This window comes from Colobus angolensis, unplaced genomic scaffold (assembly GCF_000951035.1).
Source record: "Colobus angolensis palliatus isolate OR3802 unplaced genomic scaffold, Cang.pa_1.0 Scaffold140, whole genome shotgun sequence".
NCBI classification, from domain to species: Eukaryota; Metazoa; Chordata; class Mammalia; order Primates; family Cercopithecidae; genus Colobus; species Colobus angolensis.
In genome coordinates, this window is record NW_012114489.1 from 2,793,980 (window position 1) to 2,816,048 (window position 22,069).

The following is a 22,069-nucleotide window of genomic DNA, read 5'->3' on the forward strand; positions in this document are numbered from 1 at the left end:
AGGATGGTCTCGATCTCCTGACCTCGTGATCCACCCGTCTCGGCCTCCCAAAGTGCTGGGATTACAGGCTTGAGCCACCTCGTCCGGCCCCGTACCTTTTTCATAATGTTCTCTAGAGGATTCTGCCACTACAGATCAAAGTTGGGGCCACTGCTCTTGCTTCTTTTCTTACTCATATCTTTAAGGTGGTAGAGTTGTTATTAGCACTTCATCTGAATACTTGCTTAGCTTTTTACCCCCTTCAAGATTTTCTTTATATGGCATCTTCTCAGTGAGGTATACCCCATTGCCCTTTTTAAGATGCAGTCCCCCCATACTCCTTGTACCCCTCACCCTGCTCTGTTTTCCCATTTTCTATATACTTGTTACCTCCTAAAACTATATAATTTCTTACTTATGATGTCTGTTTTTTATTATACATTTCAAATGAGGCCAGGAATCCTTTCTGTTTTGATCACTGCTGTATCCTGAGTGCCTAGAATAATGTCAGATACATAGTAAATGTTCAAAAATATTTGATTGATAAATGGAAGAATGAGAGTTTTATCATAATTTTGGGCCAGCATCAAAATATGTTAGAAAGAAATGTTCTCAGTGTCTGCTCTTTCATGAAATTTGCTTTTTGTTCCCATCTCGTAGGGCCGGAGTGGATTTGGTGAAAGAAATGCTACCTGTGGTCGAATGATCTGTGATGTGGAAATTTCAGCAAAGGAATTGATTCGTTGTAAAAGCTACCATCTGTCTGAACTTGTTCAGCAGATTCTAAAAACTGAAAGGGTTGTAATCCCAATGGAAAATATACGAAATATGTACAGGTATGATCCTAGATTCTTCAGAATTCATCTGTCTTGAAATTAACAACAGCAGGACACTAGCACTATCCTTAGTCTGGAGGGACATTAGCCAGTGGTGCTGTAGAGGGGAAATTGTTTCCACTATTTTCATAATTTGAACTAGTTTACCTCTTGAATTATTGTAATTGATCAGTTTATCTCCATCTCCCTCACCTGTGTTGACACTATCTTGATGTTTCCTAACAGTAGTTTGGATTTAGATTTCTACTCTTAATTCATTTATTCAGGAATTAGGGTAGATATTTTAGAAATATAAAAACTGAGCAATCATTAAGTTAGAGGTATTGCTTGCTTATTTCTTCCTCCTACTCCTCTGACCATCTCTCATTCATTCCTGCTAGTTCTTCCTGAGTTCTTCCTTGGACTTCTCTTTTCTGACTTTGCTCCCTCTCTAGGTGATCTCATTGAGTCTTAGGAATTTAAATACCATGTGGATGCCTATGCCTCCCACCTGTGTATCTTCAGGTTAGACCTCCCTAAATTCCAGACTCAGTGTATCTATTTTACCTATTTTACTTGATATCTAATGTGAACTCCCAGCTTGTTCAAAACTGAGCTCTGATCGATCCTAGGTTCTTCCTGTAGTCTTTCCTTACTACATGAATAAGTGTATTTTTCCATTATCACTGGAAACTTCCAGAGTCTTACTTAGCCCAAAATCTCTGAGGCATCTTTAATTCCTCTCTCTGATATCCCACACTAGATGCATCAGGGTATCCTGTCAGTTCTATATTCTAAATATGTCTTTATTTTTTTTTTTTTGAGATGGAGTCTCACTTTGTCGCCCAGGCTGGAGTGCAGTGGCGCGATCTCGGCTCACTGCAAGCTCCGCCTCCCGGGTTCACGCCATTCTCCTGCCTCAGCTGGGACTACAGGCGCGCACCACCATGCCCAGCTATTGTTTGTATTTTTAGTAGAGACAGGGTTTCACCGTGTTAGCCAGGATGGTCTCAATCTCCTGACATCGTGATCCGCCCGCCTCGGCCTCCCAAAGTGCTGGGATTACAGGCGTGAGCCACTGCGCCTGGCCTATTCTAAATATATCTAAGTCTGACCACTTCTTTTCAACTCCATTGGACCCATCCTGTCTAAGCTGCTATCCTCTTTCCCCTGGATTACTGGGTTAATATGCCTATCCCCTACTTTTCCCCTTTCCCCCTTGTGGTAGATTCTCAATCCAGAACCAGAGTTATCTTGCTAAAATCAAGTCATATGTGATACTCTGCTCAGAATCTTCCAGTGACTCTGTTTCATTCAGAGTAAAAACTAAAGTCCTTATTTTTACTTACAAGGTCCTTTACAATGTGTCTCTATGTTGTTAACTCTGTCCTTATCTCCTACTCCTCTTTCCATCATTCTCTCTGATCTAGCCATATTGGCCTCTTTCCTAGCCCTGGAACTGTCAGATTTGCACACAGCTCAGGGCTTTTAAGTGTGCTATCCTGTCTGCCTGGAATGCTCTTTCCATTAAGTCTTGCTCCTTCACCTCTTCCAGATTTTTATTCTCAGTGAAATCTTCCACTGTTTCCTAACAAAAATTTCAGTCTCTGCTTCTGATACTTAATATTCCCGTTGCTTAACTTTTAACATTATATAACATACTGTATACTTAATTTCTTTGTCTTTTTTATACTCTGTCTCCCCCATGAGGACATAAGCTCCAGGAGGATAGGAAATTTTGTTTGTTTTGGTCACAGCCAATGCCTGGCACATAGTAAGCATGCAATATATATATACTCACTGGATGGAATGAATGAAAGGATTTAGATAGTTTTCAGGCTTGTAGTTATTGTATTACTTCAGTTTTTCCTTACGGGATTCTCTGTGTGTGTGTGTGTGTGTGTGTGTGTGTGTGTTTTGGAGAAAAGCATTGGGATCAATGGTATGAATGAATTCCTGGTTACATACTGACCTTATTTTAAATTGTTTCTGAAGCCAAGGTGCTGTTGCTCTGAGTTTACTTACACCCAAAATTCCTTGTAATATTTTGTGAAGTTCTGATTATAGGCATTGTTTCTTTTAATTACTTGATTCTGATTCATTCTTACTTTTCTGTACAGTGAATCTTCTCAACTGTTATACCTGTTGGAACACACCTGGAAAGATGCCAAGTTCATTTTGCAGATCATGTGTGAGCTAAATGTTCTTCCATTAGCATTGCAGATCACTAACATCGCTGGGAACATTATGGTAAATTTAACTTAGAAAGGGGGAAAAAGCATTTCCTGTTGGATTCAGTATTTGCTTGGGGTAGTTGTTATATGATAATGAGTCTAGATGCATGCTTATAAAATGAGTAACTTAGATTCCGAAAGCTGGATGTCTTTTGTAAAAGGAAGAACTGGTTGGGAGAAGGGGAGGAATGCCAGGTGCAGCGTGTTGAAATTTGGGCGAACATACGGATCATCTCTCTAACATCTGGATGTGTCTGTTTAGTGGAATGGTCCATTTGGGAGTAAATAAATAGCCAAGTTGTCAATATTTTAAGCTGTCTTTGTGTCCTTTAACTATAATGCTTAAAGAAAATGTTAGGAATAATTTAGTACCTTTTTTAAAAAACAGCCCGTTATTAGGAATAGTTTTAAAGGAGGTGCTGTGACTAAACTTACTGACTCAAAGTTGCTTTTGTTAGTTGTGGTTTTGAGCTCAAATTTAAAAAATAAATTCCATTTAATAGTCCAGGACGCTGATGGGTGGACGATCCGAGCGTAACGAGTTCTTGTTGCTTCATGCATTTTACGAAAACAACTATATTGTTCCTGACAAGCAGATTTTCAGAAAGCCTCAGCAAAAACTGGTGGGTCCAAAACTGTGTAGTGTTTTGTTTTCTCTTACCCCCTCCCTTTTTAATACCTATTTACCCCCCCCTTTTTTATACCTAGATAGCCTTTTTTTCTGTGATAACATCTGCTTTCAAAATAGCTAATCCCTTGTGTACTGTAGAAACTGTGTCAAGTTTATTCCCTTGTTTTTGTGTGGTCATTTCCTTTTCCACTTTGTAAAAGGAAAATGCACTTTGTGCAGGCAAAATTATTTGTGAAATGTGAAATTCTTTGAGGGAAGCATTAGACCTCTCTGATGGGTGACCATACATGGAATGTGTTCTGGCACCTTAGCCCTATCCAAAGATAAATGCCAGTTAAACTTTTTATTTTCCTAAACCGTATGAGCCTTTATTTTTGTGTTGCATTTTTCTGTGCTAGTATGACCAAGGTCACCAACAGTCAGATTTCTGAAGTGGCCTCCATCACTTTGGAACTAAAACTTAGTGTAGCTATTGTTTTATTAGCACTGATATTAATTAATTCAGAAATGGGAATTGAATGTCAAAATTTGATTCAGGTTCTCATATTTGCTTGTTTTTTAGTGTACATTATCAAAATTGGTATAGGGAATATTCATTTAGAGGACGCTGAGGTATTGCATGTTGGCCAGTAATAAACTACTTAGGAACGGATTTTCAGTATATGGATGTACTTATTTTATGGTGTCCATATTAATAATAGGGATAATGATAATGTCTACATGAAGCATTTTATGTTTTTACATCATGAATATTAGAGTAGTGATTTTAAGAGGGCTATTTTATAATCTCAAATTTTGTATAATATGAAAAGTGGTATTTTTCAATATTCGTTGATTTAAAAAAATGAAATTCTGTAAATTCAGAAACATAAAGATAAAATTTTTGTATTTGTTAACTCAGGATATAGTGTTTGTTTAAGAAATTACTATGCTTGGAATTAATTTGGATTCATGAACATATTACAATAACTGTCTTTCCCAACAGATAGGACCAGTAACTGAAATGTTTGTTAGAACTAAGTCCTGCAATTGGAAAAGAAAGAATCATCAAAATTTTAAATCAGTTAATTAGTGGTGAAGTTATCTTTCCATTTGATATTAGGGAGATGAAGATGAAGAAATTGATGGAGATACCAATAAATATAAGAAAGGACGTAAGAAAGCAGCTTATGCTGGAGGCTTGGTTTTGGACCCCAAAGTTGGTAAGGCTGGGCAGTGAATTGGTTTTCTCCCAATATTAAGGAGTTTCTTAATGTGGATCTAGGCTTGAGAAACTAGAAGACCTGAGTTATATCTTACAGGTCAGCAAATAGGTCTCATGACTTTTATCTTTCATTCATGTGAGAATCTTGGTTGCCAGTCACCTGACATAGACTTAATGTGAATTTTGTTATGCTGTGTTCCAATGAAATATTTATAGACATTGAAATTTAAATTTCATATAGTTTTCGTATGTCATGAAATATTGTTTTTGATTTTTTTCCAACCATTTAAAAATGTAAAAGCCATACTTAAGCTCATGGATGGTACAAAAATAAGCAGTAGGTTGGATTTGGTCTGTAACCGTAGGTTGTCCAATAGATAGGTAGCTGTCCAGTACATAGATAGCTGTTTGTCCTGACCAGTTCAGTTGACAGCAAAGTTAAAGAATATAGACAATAACCACCAAATTTAACTTTAACAGGAGAATACCTTTTCCCTATTGTCATGAATGGCGAAGATGTTTTGTGGTACGCAGTGCTAGAAATAATCTTTAAAAAAATAAAAATAAAAAACTTTTTTTTTTTTTTGGAGACAGAGTTTTACTCTGTTGCCCAGGCTGGAGTGCAGTGGTGTGATCTCTACTCACTTCAGCCTTCACCTCTTGGGTTCAAGCAATCCTCCTGCCTCAGCGTCCTGAGTTGCTGGGACTACAGGTGTGTGCCACCATGCCCAACTAATTTTTTGTATTAAAAAAAACCATTTCAACCATTCCCAAGTGTACAGTTCAGTAGTACTGTTAAGAATATTCACATTGTTTTGAAGGAATTAATGTGAATTTTATCCAGTAAGTTAATTCTGAGTAGGAGACATTTTTGACAAAAGTGATTTTATTATTAGTTATAATGAAATGGAGCACTAGTACTTGGTGTTATGTAGGTCTGGGTTTGAATTCAATGTGATCTTGGACTGCCTGTTTAACCTCTGTAAGCTTCAGTTTCTTCTGTAAAATAGAGATAAGAGTAATATCTACCACACAGGGATTTAAGGATAAATTAGTATGATACTGGACACAGAATAAACTATCTTATGTGTTTGCAATTATTACTGTCTTAATAGTGGACATTTATTTTTATTCAGTTTCTTCTCAAGGTGAAGATAACTCTTTGTAAATGTCCTACAGAAATATAGTAGCTTTCTGTTCATCCTTTGCAAGTAAAAAGGGTGGGTCGTTCCACTACTGACATTTATATATATGTGTCTCTTGTTTGATTTTAGCTCAGTTTTTGTACAGGTAAGTGTGCTGTCCATTTTATATTTTGAAGCTGTTGTAAAAGAATAAATTACTCGGCCGTGCACGGTGGCTCACACCTGTAATCCCAGCACTTTGGGAGGCTGAGTCAGGCAGATCACGAGGTCAGGAGATCGAGACCATCCTGGCCAACATGGTGAAACCCCATGTCTACTAAAATACAAAAAATTAGCCGGGCATGGTGGTGCACGCCTGTAGTCCCAGCTATTCGGGAGGCTGAGGCAGGGGAATCGCTTGAACCCGGGAGGCGGAGGTTGCAGTGAGCCGAGATTGCACCACGGCACGCCATCCTGGAGACAGAGTGAGACTCCGTCTCAAATAAATGAATAAATAAACAAACAAACAAACCACTCACTTGGTTTTATTTGGGGTAGGAGTGGGAGAGCAGGTAGGAGAATTCTTCAAAGAATTCTTGCTTTGAAGGAGAGTTGAACTTTTTTTTTTTTTAAATGGATGTGATACCTCTCAGATACTTGATTGGGAAGGTATTTGCTCATGATAATGGTGTGCTTTGGGGGCAGCTGGGGAAAGGACTGGTTGTAGCTGGTTCTAAAGAGAGACAGGATCTTTTTCTCCCTCTTGTGATCTGGCTTTTCACTAATCCGCATTATTTTATAGAACAGTAGTTGATTCTTTTTTTCCCTTTTTGTCTGTCTCACAGCTCTGGATAGTGTATGTGGATAGTATATAGTTTCTAATATACTTATAGTGCTTTTAATAATGATGTTTTGACAATTCTGCTTTTCTTTAGACTTTTTATGACATGTGACTTTTTAATTTCAGGTTTTTATGATAAGTTCATTTTGCTTCTGGACTTCAACAGTCTATATCCTTCCATCATTCAGGAATTTAACATTTGTTTTACAACAGTACAAAGAGTTGCTTCAGAGGCACAGAAAGTTACAGAGGTTTGTATTTAACCTGGGACTCTTGAAATCGAGTTTAAAAGAATTGCTTAAAGAAGGAAGATCTGTGTCTTTTTAAAATAGTTTTATTGTGGTATTATTCATATACCATATAATTCACCTGTTAAAAGTGTGTAGTTCAGTGGCTTTTAGTGTATTCCCAGAGTTTGCAGCCATCATCACAACCAGTTTTAGGATATTTTCATTATTCCCCAAGTAAACCTTTTAGCTGTCACCTCCCTCAATCCCCTATCCCTTCCATCTCTAGGCAACTACTAACCTTTTGCTTATATAGATTTGTGTATTCTGGACATCTCATAAATAGAATCATACAATATATGGCCTTTCGGTATCTGGCTTATTTCACTTATAATGTTTTCAAGGTTCATCCATTTTGTAGAATGTACTAGTACTTTATTCGTTTGTGTTGCTGAATAATATTCCATTTTATATGCATGCGTGGTGTATGTGTAGGTGTATAAACATATACCACATTTCTTTTTTGTAATTGTTTTAAATACATGGCAGAAGATGTTTGGTTGCCCTCTAGCTCCTGAATTTATATGTCCTTTAGTTCTCACCACAAGCTTAGGACCTGTTTTTCAATCTCAATTTCATATTCCCGGAAGAGAGAATCCGATAGGTTTGCCTAGGTTGGTGAGCGCCCCAGGGCCCCGTTACCTGTGACCACAAGAGTAGGTTCACAGGGTACAAATCTAGCTGCTAAGGGTGGGCCTTTCTGTGGGACTAGTGGATACTTTTACAGAGAAGATACTGGGTAGACATCCCCAAAAGGTGTGACTGCATTCAATTAATATTTGAGCTCTGCTCTGCTACTGTGCCAGCATGTTGATAATTAATATTATTTAGCCTCTGCCCACCTCCATTTTGCTTATTGGAGCTTTCCAGCTTGGATTCTGGATATATAATGGAATCATTTTGAGGCCGGGCGCGGTGGCTCACGCCTGTAATCCCAGCACTGTGAGAGGCCGAGGTGGGTGGATCACGAGGTCAGGAGATTGAGACCATCCTGGCTAACACAGTGAAACCCTGTCTCTACTAAAAATACAAAAAATTAGCCGGGCGTGGTGGTGGGCGCCTATAGTCCCAGCTACTCGGGAGGCTGAGGCAGGAGAATGGCATGAGCCCAGGAGGCAGAGCTTGCAGTGAGCCCAGATCGCGCCAGTGCACTCCAGCGTGGGCAACAGAGCGAGACTCCGTCTCAACAACAACAAAAAATGGAATCATTTTGGAGTTGGAAGGGACCTCAGAGGTCATCTAAGCAATACTATACATGTAGCAGTTGATAGATCTGAATCATTTTCATGCATGGTACCTCAGGACAGTTAGGGTCACACAGGTAGTAGTTGTAGAGCTAGGAGTAGATTGTAAATTTCCTGAATCTACATCCTTTCAGTTTACTTTTTATCTGACTTTCATAGTTGCTGTAAATAAATTGGAATGTGTACCAGGATCTCTTTAATAGATTTACTATCATCATCTGTTATATTGGAAAACAGTAGGTCCCTATTACTATTGTAAGAGCGTTCACTTGAAGATATTGATCTCTATAAAATCAGATGCTTTGTAAAGGCTAGGTTATCAAATGGCATTGACTTGATGTAATTTAAACCAAGAGGTTTATTTTTATTTCTGAACCTTTGAAAGGGCAAATGTGCCTGGCTTTTTTCTTTGTAGCTGTTAATAGAATTAATGGAGGCTTGAGAAAAATGGTCTAATGCTTCCCCTGCTTTTTCCTCCTGTAAATTTTAATATAAGAAGACTGCTGGTTGCTTTTCTGAAATGTTGCTATTCTTCTGTCGATTGCATAGCAATTTGTAGGTAAAAGGTACTACATAAATGTTAAGGGATATATATGTATTAGTTTTTAGAAATGTCATGGCCTATTTAAATATGCTCCAAACTTTTTTTTTTTTTTTTTTTTTTGACACGGAGTTTCGCTCTTGTCGCCCAGGCTGGAGTGCAGTGTTGTGATTTCGGCTCACTGCAACCTCCGCCTCCCAGGTTCAAGCAGTTCTCCTGCCTCAGCCTCCTGAGTAGCTGGGATTACAGGCATACGCCACCACGCCTAACTAATTTTGTATTTTTAGTAGAGACGGGGTTTCTCCATGTTGGTCAGGCTGGTCTTGAACTCCCAACCTCAGGTGATCCACCCGCCTTGGCCTCCCAAAGTGCTGAGATTATAGACGTGAGCCACTGCTCCTGGCTGCTCCGAACTCTTAAATTTGCTGATTTATTAGCTTTTTATTTTTAGTCTAGAGCATTTACAATAATTGCTGTGATTCTCCATAGTTTTCAATTTCTATAGCATTTTGTTTGGTAGTAAAAATGATTTAAAATAGTAGTTTAGCTGCTGGTTATTTTATTTTTTTAATCTTGGAGGTGTTAGTGTTTGTATTTTAAAAACAATTTCACCAAACATGTTGTTCTCCAGTCTTGTCGAAGAGAGATAGCATGTGTAAAAATGTATCCCTTTAAATGAAATCTAAATTTGTGTCTAACTACAGGGGTGGGAGATAGTGGGAATGACAGCCTAATATAATTGGGAAAGAAGAGGGCAATGGTGACCTGTTCTACAACCCTCTCAGCTCTTTCTTATACTACTCATGCATTGTTGACCTTATATAAGATAATAGCTTTTCAAGATGTGATCATGGGGGAAAGGTCCTATAAAGTATTACTGTAGAAATTTATTTCACAAAAGTTTGATTTGTGTGAAATTTGTTGTGTTTATCAGGATGGAGAACAAGAACAAATCCCTGAATTGCCAGATTCAAGCTTAGAAATGGGCATTTTGCCCAGAGAGATCCGGAAACTGGTAGAACGGAGAAAACAAGTCAAACAGCTAATGAAACAGCAAGACTTAAATCCAGACCTTATTCTTCAGGTATATCTTTTCACTAAGAAACATTTGAGTGACAGTCTCAGCTTTTACAGTTTGATTATTTATGAGTAAACAGGATGCTGGGCAAATGCAGGTACTTATTTTAAGTTTGTGGGTAGGTGACCACTTAAAACTACTAGAGTGCCTCAGAATGGAAGCCACCTTTATTTACAAAGGTTGTATCTGAGCAAGATACCTCTAGCTCCTGGGAGCTTTGGAGTCTGTGTTTACTTGCTGCTTCTAGGAGGTTAGGGAATCATGGATCCAGGAGAATGGGTTGAGTATGTTAATTCTTTTTTATTCAGGGATATTGAGGGTTTCCCTTTTTATTGGAGATCTAGAAAGACATCTAATATAATGCTTAAGCATCTGTAAATGTTGTTGTTTTGTCTTTTGTTCTGTGTGGCCTGCAGTATGACATTCGACAGAAGGCTTTGAAGCTTACAGCGAACAGTATGTATGGTTGCCTGGGATTTTCCTATAGCAGATTTTACGCCAAACCACTGGCTGCCTTGGTGACATACAAAGGAAGGGAGGTAAATGGCATAATAACATTCACATCTCTAGATATGAGAGTATTTTTAACTATACATGTTATAGTGTGGGAAAGTCAAGTTTATTACGTAGTTATACAGCATCAAATACAGTACCCCTCTCTTTGGATGACAGGTTTGAGACAAATAGGCGTTTAAATAAGGATTCATTAATTCGTGTGTGTGTGTGTGTGTGTTTGTGTGTGTGTGTGTGTGTGTTTATTATTGAACATCTACTACATGCCAGGCATTGTTCTAGGTTCTCGGGATAGAATGTCAAGCAAGACATAAAAGATTCCTGTAATGAGGCTTACCTTCTACCCAGAATGGGAGGAGTTTGGGGGTGGGGACGACATGGGTTGGGAATGTGGGGTGGAGAGAGGGTGGTTTGGGAAAACAGACTGTAAATAAGTAAATAAACATGTATAAGAAATAACTGAGAAAATATGATAGAAGTAAATGCTCTGTAGATAAAACAGGGTGGTGGGCTAGAGAATGTTTAGATGGCTAGTTTAGATTGGTCAGGGAAGGCTTCTTTGAGGAGGTGACATGAATGAGACCTAAATGACGTAAGACAGCTTTTTTTTTTTTTTTTTGGCTGATGGATTAGCTTGGAGTGTGAGTGAAAGGTAGAAATCAGAAAGATAGCTAGTAGAGCCTTTTACTAAGATGGAGGAAACTGGGAAAGAAGGATTAAGAGTTCTGTCGTGGATGTGTTGCCTTTGGCATGAGTAGTAGATCTCCAGGCATAATAAGGAGGCCATTGGATGTATAAATCCAGAATTTCCAGAAATATGTCAAGACAGGATTTATGGATTGAGAGTTACTGGCTTTAATAAGATGGTCCAAATACCAAATAGAATTTAGGTACCGTCACTTTATGAACACTCTAAGCTTCAACTGTTTTAGCCCTATGTGCGTGGATTTTTCTTAATTTGTAAAAGAATAGTTATGCTGAATGTTAAATTCCATTTAACTACCTGTCGGTGGGTTTAAGACTATTTAGTCTTAAAGGAGGTAGGTAGTGGTCATGGGAAAAATGCTTATAATGGGGTGTCTGCACTCTGAATGCTCTAGAGCAGGGGTCGGCAAATGATGGCCATTGGGCCAGATGCAGTCTGCCATCTATTTTTGTAAATAATATTCTGTTGGAACAGAGTTAAGCTCATTTATGTATGTATCATCTGTGGCTGCTTTTGTGTTATGAGAGCAGAGCCGAGTAGGAAAGATGTAGGCTCATATGGCCCGCAAAGCCTGATATATTTACTCTCTGGTCTTTTTTAGAAAAAAAGTTTGCTGACCCCTGCTTTAGAGTTTAGACCAGCTCTGTCCAGTAGAACTTTATGATGATGAAAATGTTCTCCATCTGTACTATGCGGTGCTGTAGTCTCTAGCCACAAGTGGCCAGTGAGCACTTGTTGTATCTGGCTAGTGCCAACTGGCTGAGGAACTGGATTTTTAGATTGCTTTAATTATAATTAAAATGAATTTAAACTTAAATAGACAAATGTAACTAGTGGCTACTGTGTTGGACAGTGCAGATCTAACTGGTATGTGAAATAAACATCAGGATGTTCAGAATCACTCTTCTGTTGGCAGCCCTATCTCAAAGATTTGGCTCAGGGCACAGTGAGGAAGGGCAAAACATGTATTGAACACCAGTGATGTGATAGCTTTCTTATGCATTATTTCACTGAAATTACACAAGAATCCTTTGAAATAGATAATAATGTTCTCATTTTTTAGATGAGGAAGTTAAAACTCAAAGAGATAAAGTATAACAAGTGGCTATTTTCAATGTAAATCCTTTTAGTACAGTAGGGTTGTCTCTTCCATCTCAAGATGTCTTTTATGACTGGTTCTGCTTTATATTCTACCTCTTATTACAGGAAGATCATTATTTTTGGTACCCATGTCAAGACACAGGCCTTTTTTACGTGAGAAAGATATAGATGTTTTAGGGGCTAGTTGAAGTGAGGGAAGGGAAGGATGTTTTCAGTTTCTTAAGCTAAGTTTACTTTAAAATTATTTAAATTTTATTTCTTTACATGTATCCAGTGGCTTCTGATGGAATACCATCTTATTTTTGTATTAGGAAATGCACTCACTATGCCCCAACTGGGTGATAATACATGGGTTGACTATTGAGATTGGATCAAGGTTACTCTTAAGTTTCTCACGAGAGGCAATAGTTGACAATTTACTCCCTTGGAGAGTGCCTCTTGCTGTTGGGAAATCCCTGTTGTTACATTTTCTGCATTGGCTCAGAAATCCACAAGCTTAAAAGGGCACTGTTGATGATAAGCCCCAAATTTGTCCAGTGATCTCCCCCACTCTCCTAATCCATTGTATTTTGAGGACAATGGTTTTCTTTAGCTGAATTTTTAATAGGGAGTTTAAACACAATTTTTATTTTTCTGTTAAATAAAATAATAACAAATCTTTAATAAATGAACTATAAAAAAACCCTGTTCTCTACGCTAAAAAACAAAGAATTTCAGACAAATCTAGAACTACTTGTATGTGATTTAAATTCTTGGTTTCTGCTTTCCTCTTTTCTCTTTACCCTTTGCTTTTTCCCTCAAATAAGGATAAATAAAGCTCTGGAAAGTAGGCCTTTAAAGTAATATGAAGCTACTGAGAAATAATAATTACGCAGTTTCTCCCAGGAAATCTTATTCTAGAAGAAGATCCAAAGTCACTTACAAATATTGTTTCCTAACATAAAAATGATTGTTAAAGTATTGGAGATAATTATTAGCACTGGTGGATGGAAGTAAGATGGAAGAAAGATGTGATCATCTTTCTTTGGTTAGCATCTTTTAATTGTTAAAGAGGTAGGAGGAGTGAAGTGAAAATGAGAGCCAGTGTGCTGAGATTTTGGAATACCTTTGTAACTTATTAAACTAGTATTTTTTGTGACAAGATAGAGTGGGCAGAATAATACAGTAAGCTGCAGATCTTAAAAGTTCATTGCTTTTAAAGTCCTTGTGGGATAAATTAGATTAAGGTTCAAGTGGAAATTAATGAGAAGGAAACCTGGTAACATGCCATTGCAAAAGATTATAAAATTTTGCATTTGGATATGGATTAAATACACAGCCTTGGGAGGCCTTGAAGCCCCCCTTTCCTTTTTATTTTTAAGTCTATTTTGTGTTTGCTCAGGTTTTTTGGAATCGTGCAGGTTTGGCTCTAGCGACCTAATAATTTCTGTAATCAAATGTATTATGGCTGCTAGAATACTCAGAGTGATTACTAATTGTACTTTTTAAAACAGGTGTATAATAAAAGTGCTAGTAGTTGTGTCAAATGGGCATCAATATTGTGTTTTCACAGGTGTGATCTTTCACACTTAAACTCTTCCATGATTTTGAATTGCTTGGTGGTAGAGGAATGAGCTAATGAGTAAGGAATTGTATGAGGGATCTCACAGTGTGTACGTTATTTAAAAGTAATGAAGTCAGTGTTTCAGAGAAGTACTCTGTGAATCTATAGAAATACCATCTGTATTTGTGTTTGTTCTCAGTGCTTGTGTAGAGAGGCATAAAAAAGAAATTGGGCAAGCCTACAGCACTGCGTGGACATATATTTTTAAACCATGAGGAAAAGGGGTGTCAGTTGTCAAATGTCTGACGTGGTAATTGAAGTGATTGTTCACTAGATGGCGATAGACACCCTGAGATCATTAATCAATTAAGGATTTTATTCTGTGAACAATAGTGAAGGTAATTTAATGAGTTAAATCTGTCCACATTTTAGACTTTTATTCATTTTGGAACTATTAAAGAAAATCTAAAACTGGCCCAAAGGATTGTAATACTCTAGTGTTTAAAATAATGATGATTTTTTAATCGTTAGTTATATTGATAGGAACGGTAATTTATATCAAGTTACTTCTTTTATCAAGTAGCTAAATTCTGATTCCTGGCCGTGGAGACACGATGCATGACTCCCTCAGTCACAGTATCAGAAGCTAATCTAAAGGGAATTGGAAAGGATTTTGATATATAATTTTGCCTTTTTGAATTTGTTTTTTTATTATGATTTATTTTATTTTATTTTATTTATTTATTATGTTTTTTTGAGACAGAGTCTCCCTCTGTTGCCCAGGCTGGAGTTCAGTGGCGTGATCTCGGCTCACTGCAAGCTCCGCCTCCCGGGTTCACGCCATTCTCCTGCCTTAGCCTCCCGAGTAGCTGGGACTACAGGCGCCCGCCACCACGCCCAGCTAATTTTTTGTATTTTTAGTAGAGATGGGATATCACCGTGTTAGCCCGGATGGTCTCGATCTCCTGACCTCGTGATCCACCCACCTCGGCCTCCCAAAGTGCTGGGATTACAGGCATGAGCCACTGCGCCCGGCCTATTTTATTTTATTTTAAGAAACAGGGTCTCACTTTGTTGCCCAGGCTGGAGAGCAGTGGTGTGATCATAGTTCACTGCAGCATTGAATTCCTGGACTCAGACAGTCTTCTCGCCTCAGCCTCCCTAGTAGCTAGGACTACAGGCATATGCCACCATCCTTGGCATATTTATTTTTATTTTTTGTAGAGATGGAGTCTTGCTGTATTGCCCAGGCTGGTCTCCAGCTCCTGGCCTCAAGGGATCCTATCACCTTAGCTCCCAAAGCTGTAGGATTATAGGTGTGAGCCACTGTGCCTGGCTTTATTGGGGAATTTAAAACTGACTATGTACTTACAAGTATACTCATTGCATAACTTTAGTTTAACGGGAATATTTGTCTTGATGGAATAATTATTACTTATTGACATTAGTATTGTTTTATTTCTCTACTCTCTTATTTCCGTGTCCTTGAGAAAACCATTTTTGGTCTGGATTTTTTATTGCATTTTAAAATGTATGCTCTGATGTTTAGGTATAGAGTCCATGCATTTTCTTTTTCCTACCTGATAGGCTGAAAGGAGTCTTTGCCAGCCTGCTTGCCAGTTGGTCGTAGACTGCCTGGTTTTTAGTTGTGTTTGGAGCTGGAATTTGTGCATTTTAAAAGTGTATCCAAATCATTAATGCAAACATTACAATCTTGGCAAGCCTTTCTGGGATTTTCTTGGTGATGTGGTAGCACCTATCAGGATCGCTTGGGAATGGCACTAGGACAGAGGGCTCTAGCCTTTGTTGGTGTTGGTGATGAAGGAGAATGAGTGACTATGAAGAATTTTACAATTAAATATTAAGGAAGTCTTTCATCTTTACCTGTAAATAAGCAAAAATTTCACTTTTGCAATCTTTTTTCCTTCCTTCCTGTCCTGTCCTGTCCTGCCCTGCCCTGCCCTGTCCTGTCCTGTCCTGTCCTCCCTCCCTCTCTCCCTCCCTCCCTCCCTTCCTTCCTTCCTTCCTTCTTTCCTTCCTTCCCTCCCTCTTTCCCTCCCTCCCTCCCTCCCTTTCTCTCTCTTTATTTCTTTCTTTCAGAGGGGCCGGCAGAGTTTTGCTCTTGTTGCCTAGGCTGGAGTGCAATGGTACAATCTCAGCTCACCGCAGCCTCCACCTCCCAGGTTCAAGCGTTTCTCCTGCATCGGCCTCCCAAGTAGCTGGGATTACAGGCATGTGCCACCATGCTTGGCTAATTTTGCATTTTTGGTAGAGACGGGGTTTCTCCATGTTGGTCAGGCTGGTCTTGAACTCCTGACCTCAGATGATCTGCCTGCCTCGGCCTCCCAAAGTGCTGGGATTACAGGCATGAGCCACCGCACCCTGCCGTGATCTCTTTTCTTAATAGCCTAGTTTTTCTTTAAAAAATTAAAAGCAATAAAATATTATAGAGACAACTAAAGACCATTTCCTCCCCATCTGTCTCATTTCTTTTTCTTTTTCGGAGGTAACTTGCCCAGAGTTGGTTTTGTCATTCTTGCCCATGGGTTGTTCTTTTTTGCTTCTACAACATGTGTGTATACATGTGGTGCGTTAAAAGTTTTTACCATGTATGTGTCATGCTATACACATTCTTTTGCAGTTTGAAAAAGTAGGAGAAACACTCTGCTCTGTATGCCACATTTTAAGTATATTCATCTTGATACATTTTTAGATTTGATTCATTCATGTTAACTATTGTATAATATTTCGATGAATAAATATAGCACAGTGCATTTTTTAATTCTCCCATCATCCATATCTTTAGGTTTCCAAGTTTTCATTTTTCTTAATTATTTGCTGTTATAAACAGTGCTGCAGTAGACAACGCCACATTTGTGAGAGTTTCTCTGGTATATTTCTAGGAGTGGAATTTGTACAACATCCACAGCAGTATATGAGGTTTTATTGATAAGAGCAACCATTTAATTTATGACAGCAAGCTCATTTTTAAAAATCAAGTAGCTAAATTCGTATGTCTGGCTGGAGCCACAATACATAACTCCCTCAGTCACAGTATCAGAGGCTAATCTTAAGAGAATTGGAAATGATTTTGATATATAATTTTGCTTCTTTGAATTTTTGTTTAGTTCTCTGTTGAGACATTCTAAACTTAATATATACTTAGAGTTGTTGCATAATCCTTGATGTTCTACATCCTTGCAGCACTTGTTATCTGAGTTTTTATTTTTTGGCTAGTGTCATGAGTATGAAAGGGTATGTCATTGTGATTTTAATTTACATTTTAAAGTTGGGCAGCTTTTCATGTGTTTATTAACTCTTCCGTTTTCTTGTCTGAATAGAACATAGATGTTCTGTTTTGTTGGATTGTACGTCTCTTAGTGTTCTTAGGTGTTATAAAAACTACTCCTTGTTTTGTCATTTGTGCTGCAGATACCGCTTTCAGTCTGTGGCTTGTCCTTTATTTGTAGTCTTTCATTATGCAGAAGTTTCTAATTTTAATGCCAGATATTTAATTTTTTCCTCTCTACACTATGTGGGTTTTTTCCCACAAGAAATCTTTACCTCCTCTAGTGACGTAGACATTCTCCCTTGTTTTCTTCTAAAAGTTGCAAAGTTTGGCTTTCTTATTTAGGTCTTTAATCCTTCTAGAAATTATTTTTAGGAATGATACAAGTTAGCAATCTAATTGTACTTGTTTGCTTCCTTGTAGAGTTATTGAATTTGTTCCTCTATTCCAGGGGTTGGCAGACTTTGACCCATGGGCTAACTCAACTCAAAACTGCCTGTTTTTATAAATTAAGTTTGATTGGGACCCAGCCCTACCCATTTGTTTATGGCTGCATTTGTGCTACAACAATAGAGTTGAGTAGTTGCCACAGATACTGAGTGAACTCCAAAGTCTAAAATATGTCCTATCTGGCCCTTTACAGAAAAAACTTGCCAACCCATGGTCTAAAAGATAGTCATGAGTAGTAGAAGAGTAACTCATATTTCCAACAGTAGCAGACATAGTCAGTGAAAATAGAGGAAATTACACTAAAGGTGGTAAGGAAGGAAAACAATCTTTTGGACATATAAAAAATACAAAGTTTGGGCCAGGCGTGGTGGCTCACGCCTGTAATCCCAGCGTTTTGGGAGGCTGAGGCGGGCGGATCACCTCAGGTCAGGAGTTCAAGATCAGCCTGGCCAACATGATGAAACCCCGTCTGTACTAAAAATACAAAAAGTTACCCAGGTGTAGTGACAGGTGCCTGTAGTCTCAGCTACTCAGGAGGCTGAGGCAGGAGAACCGCTTGAACCTGGGAGGTGGAGGTTGCACTGAGCTGAGACTGCGCCAGTGCACACCAGCCTGGGCAACAGAGCGAGACTCCATCTCAAAAAAACAAAACAAAACAAACAAACAAACAAAAAGCAACATTTGAAGTTTTACTGATTCTTAGATTGTCATATGAGAACTTCCCTCAACCCAAGTAGAGTAAAGGGGAGGTCTGTGAATCCTCTGAAGTTGTATGTAATATTTTGTGTGTCTGTGCTTATGTGTACTTTTTTGGAGGAGAGGATGCATAGCATTTAAGAGACTCAAAGGGGACCATGATGTGAAAAATGATAAAGAACGCTGGTTCTTATATTTCATTTCTGGCCTCTTATGTAGCTAGAGGGGAAACTTTAGCCTTAAAAATGTATGCTTTTGTCACCTAAAACATGGCAGTGCGAAGAATTTTCTTGCCAAACCAGACCCATTTAAACTGTGTGGGTGGTAGGAGGGAAGAGTTCTGTCTCCAGAATTTTTATAGCCACCATTAAGACTACTTTTAACTTCAGCTGACCTACTAACATTTTGATTTTTTTAAATATGAGAATTTCTTTGAAGGCTAATATGAAGGTTTAATATGTTTTGGTAGATATAGTTTGTTAAAAAAAGAAATATCCTTTGTTAGTGATCATGAATTACCTATCACTTTCAAAGTTGCTTACTTTATAAAATTTGAAGCCAGATAATTTTTTTATTTTGTTTCTGTTGTCATATTTCAGGGATGTTTGGATTCTAAATTCCTTGCAGTTCTTCAGAACTGATAACACATACTATTCAGCTTTATTAATTCACATTCTACTCATTTAGAATTTGTGGTAATTCAGATGGAATGAGTTGAAATTCTTCTTTGTACGAATTAATAGTTATTTCAGAGCCTAGGTTCTTTTCATATACCATTAAATACAGGTTGAGTGTCCCTAATCTAAAAATCTGAAATGCTCCAAAATCTGAAACTTTTAAAGTGCCGCCATGATATGCAAAGGAAATGCTCATTGGAGCATTTTGTATTTCAGATTTTTGAGTTAGGGATGCTTGACCAGTATAGTGTAAATATTCCAAAATTCCAATTTCAAACACTGTGGTTCCAAGAGTTTCAGATACTCAGCCTGTACTATAGAAACAACTATCTGCAGTTAAGTAAGTGGCATTTTATCTGCAGATCTTTTATATTGATGTACTAAGGAACAATTTGTTTACTTGTCCATTTGTCTGCATTCTTTCAAAAATCGATTAAAGTAATGTTGGTACTTTCAAATAAAGGTGAAAAAAGGAAGCTTTTAGACTTTCAATAATTTGAGAGAAATGTGATGATAAAAATTCAAGTATATGGGATAATTCATGCTTATATATGCTTGCATTATAATAAACAATATATACTTATATGAAAAATATATGGTAAGCATGTAATATATATGTTATATATAACCTATTATAACAGTGTTGCATTTATAGAGACTAAATAAGTGGGTTTTACTTAGGCTTGATTTTAATTACTCTATATGCTTGAAAATACTGAGTATTTCTTTCAGAATGGCTAAGATGTTAGACTTGAGACAAATTCAGAATAACCTTATTCTTCTTTCTTAATAGTTGGAAACTAGCATCTCCAAGTTGCATGGATATTGGCATCTCCAAGTTGCATGGATATTGGCCTCTGTGTGCCTTTTGGGTTTTTGGACATTGAAAGTTACAGGTTTAGGAGGACACAAGCCAGTTGATGTAAGAGACAGCTGGGAAGAGAAAGACTAGGTCAAATCTTGCCTGGGGTCTGTGAGTGTAAGAAGGCGGCTCCATCAAGGAGACCATTTAGGTATCTTCTTGTTTATCCCCCCCCCCCCCCCTTTTTTTTTTTTTTTTTTTTTGAGACGGAGTCTTACTCTGTCACCCAGGCTGGAGTGCAGTGGCGCCATCTCGGCTCACTGCAAGCTCCGCCTCCCGGGTTCACACCATTCTCCTGCCTCAGCCTCCTGAGTAGCTGGAACTACAGGCTCCTGCCACCACGCCCGGCTAATTTTTTTGTATTTTTAGTAGAGGCGGAGTTTCACCGTGTTAGCCAGAATGGTCTCAATCTCCTCGGCCTCCCAAAGTGCTGGGATTACAGGCGTGAGCCACTGCGCCCATTCTGCATTTGCTGAAGTTTTTGAGTGGTTGCCACATCTTAGTTTTACCTGCGCTTTAAGGAATCCAGGCATGGGCACCCGCACCCCTCTCCTACACAAACATTATACGACTGAGTATCAAAGATATAAGATATGGTCCTGGGGTTGTGAGTTGGCCTCTCCAGTCTTGCTGAATCTTCAGTCAATAATAATCTTTGAAATTCCAGGGCTTCTTTCATCAAGGAAAACAGAATTTCCTTATTCTTAATCCAAATTTGTGCTTTTTTCCACCCATATGATGGATTTCTTATTACTAGATTTTTCAAATGGGTCCGCATAAACTAGTATCAATACTGAAAAATTTTGTATTAACACAAAGCAAAAGTCTGCAGCCTCAAATTATTTGTTCTCCAACCTCTACTTCAGTTTGTCAGGGAGTACATTTTGGATGTTTTTTTGTTCTACCTAGCCCTAAACCCTGTGCTCTACATAGTGGATGTTTATTTGCCTTACCCCTGGGATCACACTCACTTAGTAGTTTCTGTAGTTATAGATGGGTAGATAGGGAAGTGGTATATATATATATATATATATTTTTTTTTTGGTTGAATTTTTTTTTTTTTAATTTAAAGAAGGTCTTGATATTTAAGCCTGTTTTGAATTTATAAGAGTGGCCAGGATACTCAAACAAGAAAAAGGATAATTCCTACATTTGTAGTAGGAACCTGGGGACTTTTATCTGAAAAGACAGGGACAGAGTATTTTTGCCTTGTAATTTTGCCTTTTTAATTACTGAAACCACTGGGAATGTGGCTGAGGATGAGAAGATAAATGCTGTTAAGACTGACCTTGTGTCAGCACCACTGATCTCTGCTGAGATAAATTAAGTTTCATTACTTTGACTAGAATCACATAAATTGAGTCCTGAAAATCTTTTTCTTCCCCACACCTCACCAGAATGAGTGACTTTGTTAACCCAAATTCATTCCACTTTTCTACGTATGTGAAAATTTGAAATAAACCTATTTTGGTATCTATTTCTTTTTCACAAGCCGCGTGTTATTTGACAGGTGTTCTAAAGCTCCTTGCTTTGGCAATGAACCAAGATGACAGAGCAGTAATGATTTAGAAAGTGCCTTCCCTCCTTGTTAAGCGATAAAAAGAAAAGTGTGAAGTTATTAACCACTATTCACCAGTGGCATAGAAATTGGTATAAGGTTTAATTGTCTGGTTCTACAGTTGGTCTGCGTAGGCAATTTCCTGGATAGTGCTTTTCTTAAGGAAAGGGAAGAATAATCATATAACTTCACTTTTTTCTCCCATATAATTTTTTTTTCATCTTTTCACAAATTGCAGATAGATGGATTGGAGAGAAAGGATCACTAGAAAACCAAAATATTGACCTCATAGGCTTTCCCTTTCCTCATCTGCCCAGGTATAGATTTATGGGTGACATAGCAGCACTCAGCAACATTGCAAATTTCCCACCCGCCAAATGAATCAGATGCTCAAGTGCTTGAATCTGATGGTGTACAGGATGTTACCACACTGTCTCCTTACGTTAGCCATGCTGAGTCTATTTATTGCTAATTGGAAAAACCTACTTTTGGCAGCCTTGGCTGCATGGTGGCTTAATAGCATACCCGTCACAACAGTGTGGTCAGGCCCATTAAAGACACATCTCTGTCAAATTTAAAAAACAAAACAAGTTCATTGGGCTTGTTATGGCTCAGGACCAACTGACTGAGGGAAGACTAATAGAATTAGTACCTTCTGTTTGTGTGTCATCATTTCAGTGGGCAGCATGAGCCTGT

General features: G+C 38.1%; 1 protein-coding gene across 1 annotated transcript in view; it reads left to right on the forward strand.

Annotated features, from left to right (window-relative positions):
- Positions 1–22,069, forward strand: part of POLA1 (polymerase (DNA directed), alpha 1, catalytic subunit) — a 322,128-nt gene that overhangs the window by 44,400 nt on the left and 255,659 nt on the right. The window contains exons 20-26 of the mRNA XM_011935154.1: positions 640–815; positions 2,915–3,044; positions 3,532–3,651; positions 4,762–4,861; positions 6,955–7,079; positions 9,835–9,984; positions 10,395–10,517. Of these exons, the coding sequence (XP_011790544.1) occupies positions 640–815; positions 2,915–3,044; positions 3,532–3,651; positions 4,762–4,861; positions 6,955–7,079; positions 9,835–9,984; positions 10,395–10,517 (924 nt within the window). The remainder of the gene's footprint in view (positions 1–639; positions 816–2,914; positions 3,045–3,531; positions 3,652–4,761; positions 4,862–6,954; positions 7,080–9,834; positions 9,985–10,394; positions 10,518–22,069) is intronic.